General features: G+C 49.7%; 1 protein-coding gene across 3 annotated transcripts in view; it reads right to left on the bottom strand.

Moving 5' to 3' along the window:
• Positions 1–18,972, bottom strand: part of LOC139241318 (proteasome subunit alpha type-6-like) — a 72,802-nt gene that overhangs the window by 6,707 nt on the left and 47,123 nt on the right. For 2 of the 3 annotated variants that reach the window (XM_070869948.1, XM_070869947.1), the window contains exons 2-5: positions 12,664–12,758; positions 9,271–9,352; positions 8,015–8,170; positions 1,643–1,821 (exon numbers count right to left, since the gene is read on the bottom strand). In XM_070869948.1, coding sequence (XP_070726049.1) covers positions 1,643–1,821; positions 8,015–8,170; positions 9,271–9,286 — 351 coding nt within the window. In that variant the 5' untranslated portion in view covers positions 9,287–9,352; positions 12,664–12,758. The remainder of the gene's footprint in view (positions 1–1,642; positions 1,822–8,014; positions 8,171–9,270; positions 9,353–12,663; positions 12,759–18,972) is intronic. The other variant, XM_070869949.1, reaches the window with a different exon arrangement.

Below are 18,972 nucleotides of genomic sequence, written 5' to 3'. Positions count from 1 at the left end.
ACAGTCAGTACTGCACAGACTTAAAAGTTAGAGCCAGGCCTTTCAAGAGTGAAGTTAAAGAACATAAGAATTAAGAGCAGGAGTCGGCCATTCGGCCCCTCGAGCCCGCTCCGCCATTCAATAAGATCATGGCTGGTCTTCGACCTCAACTCCACTTTCCTGCACTGTCCCCATATCCCTCGCTTCCCTTAATATCCAAAAATCTATCGCTCTCAGCCTTGAAAATACTCCAAGACTGAGCCTCCACAGCCCTCTGAGGCAGAGAATTCCAAAGATTCACCACCCTCTGAGTGAAGAAGTTTCTCCTCATCTCAGTCCTAAATGGCCGACCTCTTATGCTGAGACTGTGTGACCCCTGGTTCTAGACTCCCCAGCCCGGGGGAAACACCCTCCCTGCATCTACCCTGTCAAGCCCTGTAAGAATTTTGTACGTTTCAACGCGATCACCTCTCATTCCTCTAAACTCGAGAGAATATCGGCCTAGTCTGCTCAATCTCTCCTCATAGGACAATCCCCCACCATCCCAGAAATCAGTCTGGTGAACCTTCGCTGCACTCCCTCTATGGCAAGTGTATCCTTCCTTCGGTAAGGAGACCAAAACTGTGCACAATACTCCAGGTGCGGTCTCACCAGGGCCCTATATAATTGCAGTAAGATGTCTTTACTCTTAAACTCAAACCCTCTTGTAATAAAGGCAAACATACCATTTGCTTTCTTAATTGCTTAGTTAGGAATTCCTAATTAGGAATCACTTCGACACACAAAGATTGCTAGAAGTTTGGAACTCTCTTCCGCAAACGCCAATTGATGCCAGATCAATTGTTCATTTTAAATTGGGAGATGGATCGCTTTTTATTAACCAAAGGTATTAAGGGATATGGGCCAAAGGAATATGGAGTTAGGTCGCAGATCAGCCACAGTCTCATTAAATGGCGGAGGAGGCTCGAGAGGCTGAATGGCCTCCTCCTGTTCCTATGTTCTTTTTGGAGTGCAGTCACTGTTGTAATGTGGGAAACGTGGCAGCCAATTTTCGCACAGCAAGCTCCCACAGCAATGTGATAATGACCCAGATAATCTGTTTTTTTATTATGTTGATTGAGGGATAAATACTGGCCAGGACACCGGGGTTAACTTCCCTGCTGTTCTTCGAAATAGTGCTGTGGGATCTTTTATGTCCACCTGGGGCCTTGGTTTAACGTTTCAGCTGAAAGACGACACCTCCGACAGTGCGGGGCTCCTTCAGCACTGCACTGGGAGTGTCAGCCTAGACTTATGTGCTCAAATCCCTGGAGTGGGACTTGAACCCACAACCTTCTGACTCAGAGGCGAGGATGCTACCCACTGAGCCACTGCTGATTTATCCCTCAACCAACATCACTAAAAAAACAGATTATCTGGGTCATTATCACCTTGCTGTGTGTGGGAGCTTGCTGTGCGCAAATTGGCTGCTGCATTTCCTTACATTACAACAGTGACTACACTCCAAAAGTGCTTCATTGGCTGTAAAGCGCTTTGGGACATCCTGAGGTCGTGAAAGGCGCTATAGAAATGCAATACTTTCTTTTCTTTCTAAAACACACTAAAAAGGAACAGGGAGATTATCATATTGTAAATGAGCCTCATGAGGAACACATCTGGCTACCTCTGCAGTGGCCTTGTATGTCAGGTCCGGCTTCTTTTTCAGCTTCTTTTCCAAGTGGCTGTTGGCCTCCACTTGTTTGACCCCTGCGCTGGTGGCCTTGAAGCCGCAGTAGTAACCGGCAGGGTCACACTTGTAAAGCTGGGGCCCGCGTTCATCATCCATCGCAAACAGGAACATGCCTGTAACATAACAGCCTGGAATGAGGCACCGTTAAGAACACAAGAATTCGGAGCAGGACGAAGCCATTCGGCCCACTCGAGCCCGCTCCGCCATTCAATGAGATCACGGCTGACCTTCGACCTCAACTTCGCTTTCCCACCTCCGATCCCCATATCCCTCGATTTCCCCCTCGAGTCCAAAAATCTAGTGATCTCCGCCTCGAATATACGCAGCGATTCAGCATCTGTGCAGGAAGGTTGGCGGCTCTGGTTGGGTGTCTTCCCTGGAGGGTTCCGTCACATGACCTCCCGGCCTCCGACCGCCCCACCCCCACACTCCCGCCATTGGTCCATCCTCCGGGTGTCACAGCCAATTGGAAAGGGAACAGACTTGGTGTGACAGTAAGTCATCCTCGTTCGAGGGACCGCCTATGATGACGATGACCCAAGTACATAGTATAAGTGCATTTAAGGGGAGGCGAGACACACATATGGGGGAGAAGGGAATAGAGGGTTATGCTGATAGATTTAGATGAGGAAAGACGGAGGGAGGCTCGAGTGGAGCATAAACGCCGGCATGGACTGGTTGGGCCGAATGGGCCTGTTTCTGTGCCGTAATAAAGGTGCAGCAGTTATAATGGGTGACTTTAATATGCACATAGATTGGGCCAGCCAAACTGGAAGCAATACGATGGAGGAGGATTTCCTGGAGTGCATAAGGGATGGTTTTCTAGACCAATATGTCGAGGAACCAACTAGGGGGGAGGCCATCTTAGACTGGGTGTTGTGTAATGAGAGAGGATTAATTACCAATCTCATTGTGCGAGGCCCCTTGGGGAAGAGTGACCATAATATGGTGGAATTCTGCATTAGGATGGAGAATGAAACAGTTAATTCAGAGACCATGGTCCAGAACTTAAAGAAGGGTAACTTTGAAGGTATGAGGCATGAATTGGCTAAGATAGATTGGCTAATGATACTTAAGGGGTTGACTGTGGATGGGCAATGGCAGACATTTAGAGACCGCATGGATGAATTACAACAATTGTACATTCCTGTCTGGCGTAAAAATAAAAAAGGGAAGGTGGCTCAACCGTGGCTATCTAGGGAAATCAGGGATAGTATTAAAGCCAAGGAAATGGCATACAAATTGGCCAGAAATAGCAGCGAACCTGGGGACTGGGAGAAATTTAGAACTCAGCAGAGGAGGACAAAGGGTTTGATTAGGGCAGGGAAAATGGAGTACGAGAAGAAGCTTGCAGGGAACATTAAGGCGGATTGCAAAAGTTTCTATAGGTATGTAAAGAGAAAAAGGTTAGTAAAGACAAACGTAGGTCCCCTGCAGTCAGAATCAGGGGAAGTCATAACGGGGAACAAAGAAATGGCAGACGAATTGAACAAGTACTTTGGTTCAGTATTCACTAAGGAGGACACAAACAACCTTCCGGATATAAAAGTGGTCAGAGGGTCTAGTAAGGAGGAGGAACTGAGGGAAATCTTTATTAGTCGGGAAATTGTGTTGGGGAAATTGATGGGATTGAAGGCCGATAAATCCCCAGGGCCTGATGGACTGCATCCCAGAGTACTTAAGGAGTTGGCCTTGGAAATAGCGGATGCATTGACAGTCATTTTCCAACATTCCATTGACTCTGGATCAGTTCCTATCGAGTGGAGGGTAGCCAATGTAACCCCACTTTTTAAAAAAGGAGGGAGAGAGAAAGCAGGGAATTATAGACCGGTCAGCCTGACCTCAGTAGTGGGTAAAATTATGGAATCAATTATTAAGGATGTCATAGCAGCGCATTTGGAAAATGGTGACATGATAGGTCCAAGTCAGCATGGATTTATGAAAGGGAGATCATGCTTGACAAATCTTCTGGAATTTTTTGAGGATGTTTCCAATAAAGTGGACAAAGGAGTACCAGTTGATGTGGTATATTTGGACTTTCAGAAGGCTTTCGACAAGGTCCCACACAGGAGATTAATGTGCAAAGTTAAAGCACATGGGATTGGGGGTAGTGTGCTGACGTGGATTGAGAACTGGTTGTCAGACAGGAAGCAAAGAGTAGGAGTAAATGGGTACTTTTCGGAATGGCAGGCAGTGACTAGTGGGGTACCGCAGGGTTCTGTGCTGGGGCCCCAGTTGTTTACATTGTACATTAATGATTTAGACGAGGGGATTAAATGTAGTATCTCCAAATTTGCGGATGACACTAAGTTGGGTGGCAGTGTGAGCTGCGAGGAGGATGCTATGAGGCTGCAGAGTGACTTGGATAGGTTAGGTGAGTGGGCAAATGCGTGGCAGATGAAGTATAATGTGGATAAATGTGAGGTTATCCACTTTGGTGGTAAAAACAGAGAGACAGACTATTATCTGAATGGTGACAGATTAGGAAAAGGAAAGGTGCAACGAGACCTGGGTGTCATGGTACATCAGTCATTGAAGGTTGGCATGCAGGTACAGCAGGCGGTTAAGAAAGCAAATGGCATGTTGGCCTTCATAGCGAGGGGATTTGAGTACAGGGGCAGGGAGGTGTTGCTACAGTTGTACAGGGCCTTGGTGAGGCCACACCTGGAGTATTGTGTACAGTTTTGGTCTCCTAACTTGAGAAAGGACATTCTTGCTATTGAGGGAGTGCAGCGAAGATTCACCAGACTGATTCCCGGGATGGTGGGACTGACCTATCAAGAAAGACTGGATCAACTGGGCTTGTATTCACTGGAGTTCAGAAGAGTGAGAGGGAACCTCATAGAAACGTTTAAAATTCTGACGGGTTTGGACAGGTTGGATGCAGGAAGAATGTTCCCAATGTTGGGGAAGTCCAGAACCAGAGGTCACAGTCTAAGGATAAGGGGTAAGCCATTTAGGACCGAGATAAGGAGAAACTTCTTCACCCAGAGAGTGGTGAACTTGTGGAATTCTCTACCACAGAAAGTAGTTGAGGCCAATTCACTAAATATATTCAAAAGGGAGTTAGATGAAGTCCTTACTGCTCGGGGGATTAAGGGGTATGGCGTGAAAGCAGGAAGGGGGTACTGAAGTTGCATGTTCAGCCATGAACTCATTGAATGGCGTGCAGGCTAGAAGGGCTGAATGGCCTGCTCCTGCACCTATTTTCTATGTTTCTATGTATATCCCGTGAAATCCTATTTAATTGGGATTCATCTTGACAGTCGTTGAAACTGACTTTTTTTTCCCCCATCTCCAATATATTTCTAACTAATAATTGAAAACGTTCTTTACCCGGAAGGTGGTGAGAATGTGGAATTCGCTACCACAGGAAGTGGTTGAGGTGTTGAGCTTAATCAGTTTCACAAGGAAACGGGATGAGTATGTGAGAGAAAAGGGGATAGAAAGATAGGCTGAGAGGCTGAGATGGGGTAGACGGAGTGGGAGGAGGCTCGTGTGGAGCATTGACACCAGCACAGACTCGTTGGGCCGAATGGCCTGTTTCTGTGTTGTATATTCTATGTAAAATGGAAAAATAAACACCATTTTTTTATTGCCCCTGTGATTTTTCTCCCGGGGATTTGCTCATGGCAGTGTCCTTTAGTTGGCTGGCGCAGATGCGATGGTAAGTACGGCAGGGAATCGCATTCAGGGTGATCTCCTGGACTAGTTTCGATCGCCTGGATGGGTCGGAGAGGAATTTTCCCAGATTTTTTTTTCTCCCTAAATTGGCCTGGGTTTTTACCTGGTTTTTGTCTCTCCCAGGAGATCACGTGGCTCCGGTTGGGATGGAGTGTAGAATGTTTCAGTGTAAGGGGTGTCGCAGTTGTGGTGAGGTGGACTGGTTGGGCTGGGTGCTCTTTGCCTTTCCGTCATTGTTCATAGGTTTATATTTAACCTTTGACCAAGGACCGTGTGGCTCTTTGTCGGCCGGCGTGGACACGATGGGCCGAAATGGCTTCCTTCTGCGCTGTAAATTTCTATGTTTCTATTAATCTTTAATTCCTGGAAACGCCAGGACAAACCAGGAGGGGTTGGCAAACCTAGGTGCCAGGGGTATGAGTTTGACATTGCTATTCTTGGCCGGGTGAGCCCCTTATCTTGGTTCTGCTGCACTGCCTTACGTTCATCATCATCATAGACAGTCCCTCGAATTCGAGGAAGACTTGCTTCCACTCTAAAGGTGAGTTCTCAGGTGACCATTCAATCCGTAAGACAAAGGTCCTCCACCAACCTGACCCCGCCGCACAGCACTGCCCCCCCAAGATCTATGGCGCGGCCCTGGACAACGTGGACCATTTCCCATTCCTCGGGAGCCTCTTATCAGCGAGGGCAGACGAGATTCAACACCGCCTCCAGTGCGCCAGTGCAGCCTTCGGCCGCCTGAGGAAAAGAGTGTTCGAAGATCAGGCCCTCAAATCTACCACCAAGCTCATGGTCTACAGGGCTGTTATGATACCCGCCCTCCTGTATGGCACAGAGACGTGGACCATGTACAGTAGACACCTCAAATCACTGGAAAAATACGGGAATTACAGTCCCTGTCACAGGTGGGACAGACAGTGGTTGAGGGAAAGGGTGGGTGGGACTGGTTTGCCGCACGCTCCTTCCGCTGCCTGCGCTTGGTTTCTGCACGCTCTTGGCGACGAGACTCGAGGTGCTCAGCGCCCTCCCAGATGCACTTCCTCCACTTAGGGCGCTACTCGGAACTCCTACACGGCAAGCGAGCCCCAGGTGGGCAGAGGGAACATTTCAAGAACACCCTCAAAGCTTCTCTGATAAAGTGCAATATCCCCACCGACACCTTGGAGCCCCCGGCCAAAGACCACTCCCTTACATTACAACAGCAACCACACTTCAATTGGCTGTAAAGCGCTTTGGGACGTCCTGAGGTCGTGAGAGGTGCTATAGAAATGCAAGTCCTTTCTTGATCCTGCCTCTTCCACTTTTGTGGGTCCCCACAACATGCACCTTGGCCCTTTGCCTCGGGATTCACAATTTCCGAATAAAAGGCCTGGGAATAAACTGCCTGCTTTCTAAGGCAGGAGAGCCTGTCCAAGATTGCATTAAACCGGAAAATGCGGGAAATCTCGGCAGGTCAGGCAGCATCTGAGGAGAGAAACGGAGTTAACGTTTCAGGTCGATGTGTTCTGACGAAGGGTCATAGACCTGAAACGTTAACTCTGTTTCTCTCTCCACCCGACTCTGCCTGACCCGCTGAGTATTTCCAGCATTTTCTGTTTTTATTTCAGATTCCAGCATCCGCAGTATTTTGCTTTTGTGCCAAGATTGTATTATTTTGCTAGGCAAGGGTTATTAAGGGTTACGGAACCAAGGCGGGTAGATGGAGTTAAGATACAGTTCAGCCATGGTCTAATGGAAATGGCTGAACAGGCTCAAGGGGCTGAAGGGCCTCCTCCTGTTCCTATGAACCCCCTCTTTAGGAAAAATAACAGCTTTACAAAAATGTGATTTCATAGGATCGTAGAATAGCAATAATAACTTTTATTTATATAGTGCATTTAACGTCCCATGGTGCTTCACACAGTGTTATAAGACAAAACAGATAAATGTGACACCGAGCCATAAAGAAGAAATTATGGCAGATGACCAAAAGCTTGGTTAAAGAGGTAGGTTTTAAGGAGTGTCTTAAAGGAGCAAAGAGAGGTAGAGAGGCGGAGGGGTTTAGGGAGGGAGTTCCAGAGCTTGGGGCCCAGGCAACAGAAGGCACGGCCACCGATGATTGAGCGATTATAATCAGGGATGCTCAAGAGGGCAGAATTAGAGGAGCGCAGAGATCTCGGGGGTTGTGGGGCTGGAGGAGATTACAGAGATAGGGAGGGGCGAGGCCATGGAGTGATTTGTAAATAAGGATGAGAGTTTTGAAATCGAGGTGTTTAACCGGAAGCCAATGTACGTCAGAAAGCACAGGGGGTGATGAGTGAGCAGCAAGTTAGGGCACGGGCAGACGAGTTTTGGATGACCTGAAGTTTACGTAGTGTAGAACGTGGGAGGCTAGCCAGGAGTGAGTTGGAGTAATACCGCACAGAAGGAGGCCATTCGGCCCATCGAGTCCATGCCGGCTCTTTCGAAGAACAATCCAGTCAATCCCACTGCCCCCGCTCTTTCCCCATAACCCTGCAATTTCTTCTCCCTTCAAATATTTATTCAATTCCCTTTTGAAGGCGACTATTGAATCTATGTCCACCGCCCTGTGCGTTCCAAATCCCGACCGGTCGTGGCGTCAAGAAGATTTGCACTTACAGCATCCCAACGGCCTCATCTGTGCGTTCTGAGTGTAGACCTGGGAGATGTCGGCCATTCGCTTGCACAACATATCCATCGGGATGTCGTACCCGTACTTATATTTCCACTTGGCAGCCTCGTAGCGAGCTCTCTGGACTTGGGACCGGCTGTCCGCTGGAGGAGGAAATGTCGGAGAGAGTTGGGTCAAGCACAGTTGTTTTGGAGTACAGGATGTAATAATCACCTCCACCTAGTGGACTACTGTGATGATGCAGCCACTGCTGTTTACAATAATAAAAGCATCACCTGACAAGTTCCTGAGTTGAAGCCATCTTGGAAGTCTGTGTTTGTGATGAAGAAGATATCACACAGAAAACATAGAAACATAGAAACTAGGTGCAGGAGTAGGCCATTCGGCTCTTCAGGCCTGCACCACCATTCAATATGATCATGGCTGATCATGCAACTTCAGTACCCCATTCCTGCTTTCTCTCCATACCCCTTGATCCCTTTATCCCTTTTGAATATATCTAACGAACTGGCCTCAACAACTTTCTGTGGTAGAGAATTCCACAGGATCACAATTCTCTGAGTGAAGAAGTTTCTCCTCATCTCGGTCCTAAATGGCTTACCCCTTATCCTTAGACTGTGACCCCTGGTTCTGGACTCCCCCAACATCGGGAACATTCTTCAGGCATCTAACCTGTCCAATCCAGTCAGAATTTTATATGTTTCTATGAAATCCCCTCTCATTCTTCTAAATTCCAGTGAATATAAGCCTAGTCGATCCAGTCTCTCCTCATATGTCAGTCCTGCCATCCCGGGAAGCAGTCTGGTGAACCTTTGCGGCACTCCCTCAATAGCAAGAATGTCCTTCCTCAGATTAGGAGACCAAAACTGTACACAATACTCAAGGTGTGGCCTCACCAAGGCCCTGTACAACTGCAGCAAGACCTCCCTGCTCCTATACTCAAATCCTCTCGTTATGAAGGCCAACATGCCATTTGCCTTCTTCACCGCCTGCTGTACCTGCATGCCAACTTTCAATGACTGATGTACCATGACACCCAGGTCTTGTTGTACCTCCCCTTTTCCTAATCAATCAATTCAGATAATAGTCTGCCTTCCTGTTTTTGCCACCAAAGTAAACAACCTCACATTTATCCACATTATACTGCATCTGCCATGCATTTGCCCACTCACCTAACCTGTCCAAGTCACTCTGCAGCCTCTTAGCATGTGGGAATATAAATAAGGAATTAAATCTGGCTTACCTAACATGCCCGTCATAACGCTGCCGATCTTGTCAGTCAGTCGATAAAGGTTTGTGACTGTGCTGGCATCAATAAGCTTGTCCTAAACAACACAGACCGGGGAAGACAAAACAAAGGCAAAATATTGAAATATAAATAAAAGATATAAAGATATACATTTCTAGAGCGCCTTTCATGACCACCGGACGTCTCAAAGCACTTTACAGCCAATGAACCACATTTTTGGAGTGCAGTCACTGTTGTAATGTGGGAAACGCGGCACCAATTTGCGCACAGCAAGCTCCCACACACAGCAATGTGATAATGACCCAGATCATCTGTTTTTTTTTGTGATGTTGATTGAGGGATAAATATTGGCCCAGGATACCGGGGAGAACTCCCCTGCTCTTCTTCAAAATAATGGCGTTGGGATCTTTTACGTCCACCTGAGAGCACAGACGGGGCCTCGGTTTAACGTCTCAACCGAAAGACAGTACCTCCGACAATGCGGTGCTCCCTCAGTACTGCCCCTCCGACAGTGCGCCGCTCCCTCAGTATTGCCACCCCGACAGTGCGGCACTCTCTCAGTACTGCCCCTCCGACAGTGCGGCACTCCCTCAGTACTGCCCCTCCGACAGTGCGGCGCACCCTCAGCACTGCCCCTCCGACAGTGCAGCGCTCCCTCAGCACTGCCCCTCCGACAGTGCGGCGCTCCCTCAGTACTGCCCCTCCAACAGTGCAGCGCACCCTCAGCACTGCCCCTCTGACAGTGCGGCGCTCCCTCAGTACTGCCCCTCCGACAGTGCGGCGCTCCCTCAGTACTGCCCCTCCGACAGTGCAGCGCTCCCTCAGTACTGCCCCTCCGACAGTGCAGCGTTCCCTCAGCACTGCCCCTCTGACAGTGCGCTGCTCCCTCAGTATTGCCACCCCGACAGTGCGGCACTCCCTCAGTACTGCCCCTCCGACAGTGCGGCGCTCCCTCAGCACTGGGAGTATTAGCCTAGATTTATTATAGTTCCTAAAATAGAAACAGAAAATGCGGGAAATACTCAGCAGGTCAGGTAGCACTAGTGGAGTGAGAAAGTGTGCTAACGTTTCATCGGAACAGGAATGAAAGGTCACCTGCCTGAAACGTTAACTTCCTCTCTCTCCGCAGATGCCGCCTGACCTGATGAGTGTTTCTAGCATTCTCTGTTTCCATTCTAGGAATTTAAATACCGGATTCACACAATCTGCCGATGAGGGAATCTCTGCCACTATTATCCTCAGGGAAAAATGGCAGACTCCCACCCCTTCCCCAATCCTCCACTAGCCCACAACAAGACTGGTGGGGCAGACAATGTTCCAAAATCTTGGTAGGCACCTGAATACTTGACATAAAAAATCAAGCTTCTATTTAAAACTTGCTGGTAGATAATCTGTGCCATTGCTCACAGTGAGTTGATCAATATTATATACTAGATGGTGCCAGAGTTGGCAGAGATGGGCTCCACAGCACCAGCTAGTGACCAAATACCACAACTACACCGTGACGGTTGACATAGCAAAACTGAATGAGAAATGTTGACATGGTAATTTATAAATGATAAATTTTGACAGAAGTTTGACAACAGGAAATAAGGTTTGTGTCCCTGTGCAAAGTTTTTAACAATATATAATAAAGTAGATGGTGTGGGTTCAGTTACATCTGTTAGAATTAAATTAAAAGTAAAGTTAACATAAAAGAACTTGCATTTATATAGTGCCCTTCACATCCACAATACATCTGAAAGTGCTTTTGGAAATATAGAAATTTACAGGGTAGAAGGAGGCCATTCCGGCCCACCGTGTCCGCGCCGGCCGACAAAGAGCCGCACGGCCCTCGGTCAGCAGCCCTAAAGGTTACATATAAACCTGTGAACAATGACGGAAAGGCAAAGAGCACGCAGCCCAACCAGTCCGCCTCACACAACTGCGACACTCCTTATACTTAAACATTCTACACTCCACCCCAACCGGAGCCATTCACACAATGAATTACTTTGAAGTGCAGTCACTGTTGTTGTAAGAAAATGCAGTTGCCAATTTGCACACAGCAAGATCCCACAAACAGTAAACTGGGTATGGTGGCTCAGTGGTTCTGTCACTGGACTAGTAATGCAGAGAGGCCTGGGCTAATGATCCAGAGACCCGAATTCAAATCCCACCATTGCAGCTGGGGAATTTAAACTCAGTTAATGAAATAAATCTGGAATTAAAAGGCCAGTGTCAGTAATGGTGAGCATGAAATTACCGGGTTGTCGTAAAAACCCATCGGGTTCACTAATGTCCCTTTAGGGAAGGAAATCTGCCGCCCTTACCCGGTCTGGCCGATATGTGACTCCAGACCCACAGCAATGTGGTTGACTCTTAACTGCCCAAAATGGCCCAAACCGCTTCAAAGTATACTCGCTGTGGGAGCACCTCATCACACGGACTGCAGCGGTTCAAGAAGGCGGCTCACCACCACCTTCTCAAGGGGCAATTAGGGATGGGCAATAAATGCCGGCCTTGCTGGCGATGCCCACATCCCAGGAACGAATGATAAAAGCAATAAATTAGTTCATTGCTGCAATGTATGCACCTGTGTGCATGCTCCCAGGCCTGTGGAGCTGTGGCACCGTGAATGGCTTAGCCAGTCACGTGATGTTCACAAGACTCAATAAAACCCCAGTTAATTGAGTTCAGGTTCCTCACGATGAGGCGTGCTGTGGTGAGCCTGGTGGATGAACTGGTAGGGTTCACAGTTTGATTGTTGAGCCGTTGCTCAGAAACCAGCCAGTTCTTCACAGCAAATGTGTCACTGTGAATTCTTAAGCAAAGAACCCATGAAGCAAATGCACCACAGTCACCAGCTAGGCTTCACCATCAACAATGACAGGGAGAGCGAGGGTGCTACTCATTCTTGCAATTTAAATCTCTTCCTGGCCTCTCCCCTCCCGATTCTCTGCAACCTCCTCAACCCCACATATTCTGTTCTTCCGACTCTGGCCTTCTGCGCATTGCCCCCAACCCACGGCACCCACCTCGCTTTCCCCTCTCCATTGGCGGCCTCGTCTTCATTCAGCTTGGCCCACGCTCTGGAATTCCCTCCCTAAAACTCTCCCCTCCTCTCTCCTCCTTTTAAAGACCCTCTTTGAACCCCCCCACCCCCCAAGCACTTGGCCAGCCCTCCTCATACATCCCTTCACTGGATCGCCGTTTCATTTTGCCAGATCGCACATCTGGCGAAGCGATTGGAGTGGGGGGGGGGGGGGGGGTGTTCTTCTACGTCAAAGGCGCTATATAAAGGGATGTTGTTGTTGTTGTTGTTGTTGTTGCGCGCATGGAACTGGAACCCTGGCGGGAGTCGGCGCCGTCGGGAGTGAGAGGGCTGAGAAGAGGGACTGTACTCACCGCCACTTTCTTCTGCGTCACCACGACAACCGAGTCCTTCCCCCTCACGGCCACGGTGGTCAGGCCACCCTGGTTTATAGCTTTGAAGGCGTACTCTGCAAAGGATAACGTGGCACATTAGTCGCAGCGCAAGCTGCCCGAGAGTGACAGGCGACGGGGACATGTCCAGGTGTAATGTCTGCACCGGCGAGGATGCTCACCGGTTTGTAGAGCTGTTGACGCCTCCTCGTGGCACTGCTCCTGGGCCTGGCCAAGGGGGCCATCAGCCGGTCCAGGCAGCGGGCGGTCGAGGTGGTCGTTCAGCCCGACTGCCTGCCTCTCTCCCGCGGTTACATCCGAGCCAGGGTGTCCCTGGAGATGGAGCACGCGGTGTCCACCGGTACCCTCGCGGCCTTCCGCGAGAGGTGGGCGGTGGAAGGACTGGAGTGCATCACCCGGCAACCAAATTTTGATTTGATTTAAGTTGTTGGTCAAAAGTTAATTTGTTTATTTGTCGGGTTTTAGTGCTTCCTTTAATAAGGGGACACGTGATTGATGCTTTCAACTAGTATAGTTGTAGAGCTGTTGAGCCAAGCCGCAGAACCTCCCTCGGGAGTCGGCTCCTCACAACTTGAGCCGCCTCCGGGAAATCCCCTCCGTGCCTTTCAGTTCTGCGCGGAGGGAGGGGATTCCTGTACGGGCTGCTCCTGCACACTCTCCATGTTGCCATCCTTGTCTGCCGTCCGGACACGTCATGGCGCACCATCTTGCCATCCGGAGGAGGAGGGGGTCCCCAATGGAGGGCTCTCTATGCAAATTCCTCTCTTTATTTATTGGGGACTTAGTCCGGACGGTGTTGCATGGGACAGTCCGTGCAATCGGTTTTTAAGTTGGTTCACGGACTCCCAGGCCGCCTGCAATTTCTGCGGTCTGGAGAAGTCCGTGTTCCACGTGCATGTGCAGTGTGTGAGGTTGCAGCCCCTGTTCCATTATTTGAAGAGGCTGTGCCTCGATTTTTGGCTGCACTTCAGTCCCACGCTCCTGGTCTTTGGGCACCCTTTTTCATCAACCAAAATCACAATTGTACAGCGCAGAAGGAGGCCATTCGGCCCATCGTACCTGTGCCTGCACTTTCAAAGAGCAATCAAATTAGTCCCACTCCCCCCTGCTCTTTCCTCACAGCCCTGCAAAGTTTTTCTCTTCAAATATATATCGAAATTCCTTTCAATCTTGGTCAAAACAAGAACTGCTGCCCCTCCGACACTGCGGCGCTCCCTCAGTACTGCCCCTCCGACAGTGTGGCACTCCCTCAGCACTGCCCCTCCGACAGTGCGGTGCTCCCTCAGCACTGCCCCTCCAAGAGTGTGGCACTCCCTCAGTACTGCCCCTCCGACAGTGCGGTGCTCCCTCAGCACTGCCCCTCCGAGAGTGTGGCACTCCCTCAGTACTGCCCCTCCGACGGTGCGGCGCTCCCTCAGTACTGCCCCTCCGACAGTGCGGTGCTCCCTCAGTACTGCCCCTCCGACAGTGCGGCACTCCCTCAGTACTGCCCCTCCGACGGTGCGGCGCTCCCTCAGTACTGCCCCTCCGAGAGTGTGGCACTCCCTCAGTACTGCCCCTCCGACGGTGTGGTGCTCCCTCAGTACTGCCCCTCCGATGGTGCGGTGCTCCCTCAGTACTGCCCTGGGAGAGCTCTAGCCTGGATTTTTTTGTACCCACAACCAAAGTTTTTTGATGTGCAGGCCCTTCAACTGGCTGCACGGCCCAGTTAACTTTTTGCACATGCGCGGCTATTCCCATTGTAACGCCGGTGAGCGATCGCGCAGTTTAGCGGAAACGTTGCCCACAACCTTCTTAACAACAACAACTTGTATTTATATAGTGCCTATAATGTAGTGAAATATCCCAAGGCGCTTCACAGCAGTGTTGTGAAATAAAAAATTTGACATCGAGCCGCATAAGTAGAAATTAGCGCAGGTGACCAAAAGCTTGGTCAAAAAGGTAGGTTTTAAGTTGCGTCTTGAAGGAGGAGAGAGAGGTAGAGAGGTGGAGAGGTTTAGGGAGGGAGTTCCAGAGCTTGGGGCCCAGGCAACAGAAGGCACGGCCACCAATGGTGGAGCGATTATAATCAGGGATGCTCAAGAGAGAAGAATTAGAGGAGCACAGACACCTTGGGGGGTTGTGGGGCTGGAGGAGATTACAGAGATAGGGAGGGGCGAGGGCCATGAAGGGATTTGAAAACAAGGATGAGAAAATCGAGGCGTTGCATAACCGGGAGCCAATGTAGGTCAGCGAGCACAGGGGGTGATGGGCGAGCGGGACTTGGTGTGAGTTAGGACATGGGGCAGCCGAGTTTTGGATCTGTATATACGGTTTCAAAACTGCATATGATCAGCTGAATGGAGATCTCATTAGAAAAGAGGCAGACATAACAATTAGTGTAAACTGTACTCCTGTAGCAGCAATGCCAAAACATTACGGGATACTGTGTAAAGTGAAGCACCTTGGGACGTTTTATAACGTTAAAAGCGCTATATAAATGCTATATATTGTTGTTTTATCATGGCCACAATGCTTTCTAAAACTCCCCTGTATTGTTCAGAACTCAGTATCTACACCAACAGATTAGTAAGTGTCAACATGGGTGTTGACTCAAAACTGAAGTGGTGGCTATATACCAATCCCAATAATTAACTTGTGGGAGTATACGAATCCAACACAAAGATGCAGCAAACTGTGGGCATCCTGGAGAAGTTCTCGGAGGGTGAGGACTGGGAAGCCTATGTCGAACGGCTAGACCAGTACTTTGCAGCTAACCAATAGCTGGACGGAGAAGGAAGCGGTCCTCCTTATGGTCTGCGGGGCACCGACCTACAGCCTCATGAAGAATCTTCTGGCTCTGGTGAAACCCACAGATAAGTCGTATGAGGAGTTGTATACACTGGTTCGGGAGCATCTTAACCTGAGGGAGAGCGTGCTGATGACGAGGTATCGGTTCTACACGTGCCAGCGATCTGAAGGTCAGGAAGTGGCGAGCTACGTCGCCGAGCTAAGGCGACTTGCAGGACAATGTGAGTTTGATGGCTACCTGGAGCAAATGCTCAGAGACTTTTTTGTACTGGTCATTGGCCACGAGACCATCCTACGAAAACTTATACCTGTAGAGACACCAATCCTCAGTAAGGCCATTGCGATAGCACAGACGTTTATGTCCACCAGTGATAACACCAAACAAATCTCTCAGCTCACAAGTGCTAGCAATGTTCATGAATTAACTGGAACTGTGTTTGCGAGCAGAAATATACAGGGCAGAAACCACGAGTCTGCAACTGCCAGCAGGCCTTAGGTGACCCAGATGACTCAGAGTCCGCAACAAAGGATGAATGCAAGGCAATTCACACCTTGTTCGCGTTGTGGAGGCTTCCATTCAGCCTATTCATGCCGCTTCAAAGGGTATGTTTGCATGAGCTGTGGAACAATAGGGCACCTCCAACGAGCTTGCAGACGAGCTGCAAGCTCTGAAAAACCTGCTAACCACCACATGGCAGAGGAAGATCGGTCCATGATGGATCAAAGCAATTTTGAGCCTCAGAGAGAGGAGGCAGATGCTGAAGTACACAGGTTGCACACATTTTCGACGAAATGTCCACCTATAATGCAAAATGTAAAATTGAATGGCTTACCTGTAGCCATAGAACTGGACACTGGCACTAGCCAATCCATCATGAGTAAAAAGATTTTTGAGAGACTGTGGTGCAACAAGGTACTCAGACCAGCCCTGAGCCCCATCCACACGAAACCGAGAACGTATACCAAAGAGCTTATCACTGTCCTGGGCAGCACCATGGTCAAGGTCACCTACGAGGGTACGGTGCATGAACTGCCACTCTGGATTGTCCCGGGCGATGGCCCTACACTGCTTGGAAGAAGCTGGCTGGGCAAAATCCGCTGGAACTGGGATGACATCCGAGTGCTATCACATGTCGATGAGGCCTCACGTACCCAGGTTCTTAACAAATTTCCTTCCCTTTTTGAGCCAGGCATTGGAAACTCTACCGGGGCGAAGGTGCGGTTCCACTTGGTCCCAGAGGCACGACTCATTCACCACAAGGTGCGAGCGGTACCTCACATGATGAGGGAGAGAGTGTAAATCGAGCTGGACAGGCTGCAACGCGAGGGCATCATCTCCCCAGTGGAATTCAGCGAGTGGGCCAGCCCGATTGTTCCAGTACTCAAAAGTGATGGCACAGTCAGGATTTGCGGCGATTATAAAGTAACTATTAGTCGTTTCTTGCTACAGGACCAATACCCGCTACCGAAGGCAGACGATCTATTTGCGACGCTGGCAGGAGGCAAGACGTTCACCAAGCTCGACCTGACTTCGGCCTACATGACGCAGGAGCTGGAGGAGTCTTCGAAGGGCCTCACCTGCATCAACACACACAAGGGACTGTTCATCTACAACAGATGCCCGTTTGGAATTCAGTTGGCTGCAGCGATCTTCCAGAGAAACATGGAGAGTCTACTCAAGTCGGTACTACGCACGGTGGTTTTTCAGGATGACATATTGGTTACGGGTCAGGACACCGTCGAGCACCTACAAAACCTGGAGGAGGTCCTCCAGCGACTGGATCGCGTAGGTATCTGTGGCTGAAGAGGTCGAAATGCATCTTCATGGCAACAGAAGTGGCGTTTTAGGGGAGAAAGATCGCGGCGGACGGCATTCGGCCCACAGACGCCAAGACAAAGGCTATCAGGAACACGCCCAGGCCACAGAAAGTCACAGAGCTGCGGTCGTTCCTGGGACTCCTCAATTATTTTGGTAACTTCCTACCAGGGTTAAGCACCCTCTTAGAGCCCCTACATGTGTTATTGCGTAAAGGTGAGAACTGGGTATGGGGAAAAAAACAAGTAATTGCTTTTGAGAAAGCCAGAAACATTTTATGCTCCAACAAGCTGCTTGTATTGTATAACCCGTGTAAAAGACTTGTGCTAGCATGTGATGCATCGTCGTACGGAGTCGGGTGTGTATTACAACAAGCTAATGTTGCGGGGAAGTTGCAACCTGTCGCCTATGCCTCCAGGAGCTTGTCTAAGGCCGAGAGGACCTACAACATGATTGAGAAAGAGGCATTAGCATGTGTGTTCGGGGTAAAGAAAATGCATCAGTACCTGTTTGGCCTCAAATTTGAGCTGGAAAACGATCACAAGCCCCTCATATCCCTGTTCGCTGAAAACAAGGGGATAAATACTAATGCTGCAGCCCGCATACAAAGGTGGGCACTCGCGCTATCAGCGTATAACTATACCATCCACCACAGGCCAGGCACCGAGAACTGTGCGGATGCTCGCAGTCGGCTACCATTGGCCACCATGGGGGTGGAAATGGCGGAACCTGCAAACTTGTTGATGGTGGCCCAGCCCGCAGACTTGTTGATGGTCATGGAAGCATTTGAAAATGAGAAATCACCTGTCACGGCCCGCCAGATTAGGACTTGGACCAGCCAAGATCCTCTGCTGTCCCTAGTAAAAAACTGTGTACTGCATGGGAGCTAGGCCAGCATCCCCGTTGATATGCAAGAGCTAATCAATCTGTTCCAGCGGCGAAAGGACGAGCTGTCCATTCAGGCGGACTGCCTGTTGTGGGGTAACCGCATAGTGCTACTAAAAAAGGGCAGCGAGACGTTCATCTCGGATCTCCACAGCACACACCCGGGTATAGAGATGATGAAAGCGATAGCCAGATCCCATGTGTGGTGGCCCGGTATCGACTCTAGAGTCCTGTGTACGGCAATGCAGCGTGTGTGCTCAGTTGAGCAACACGCCCAGAGAGGCACCACTAAGTTTGTGGTCCTGGCCCTCCAGACCATGGTTGAGGATCCATGTCGACTATGCGGGCCCGTTTCTCGGTAAAATGTTCCTGGTGGTGGTGGATGCTTTTTCAAAATGGATTGACTGTGAAATAATGTCGGGAAGCACCGCCACCGCCACCATTGAAAGACTGAGGGCCATGTTTGCCACCCACGGCCTGCCTGACATACTAGTCAGTGACAACAGGCCATGTTTCACCAGTGTCAAATTTAAAGAATTCATGACCTGCAATGGGATCAAACATGTCACCTCGGCCCTGTTTAAACCAGCTCCAATGGGCAGGCAGAGCGGGCAGTACAAACAATCAAACAGAGCCTTAAACGAGTCACAGAAGGCTCACTCCAAACCCCCTGTCCCGAGTACTGCTCAGCTACCGCACGAGACCCCACTCGCTCACAGGGGTGCCCCCGGCTGAGCTACTCATGAAAAGGACACTTAAAACCAGACTCTCGCTGGTTC

Source organism: Pristiophorus japonicus, unplaced genomic scaffold (genome assembly GCF_044704955.1).
Source record: "Pristiophorus japonicus isolate sPriJap1 unplaced genomic scaffold, sPriJap1.hap1 HAP1_SCAFFOLD_1039, whole genome shotgun sequence".
NCBI lineage: Eukaryota > Metazoa > Chordata > Chondrichthyes > Pristiophoridae > Pristiophorus > Pristiophorus japonicus.
Note: the sequence above shows the minus strand (reverse complement) of the source record. Positions and strands in the feature narration are given on the sequence as shown.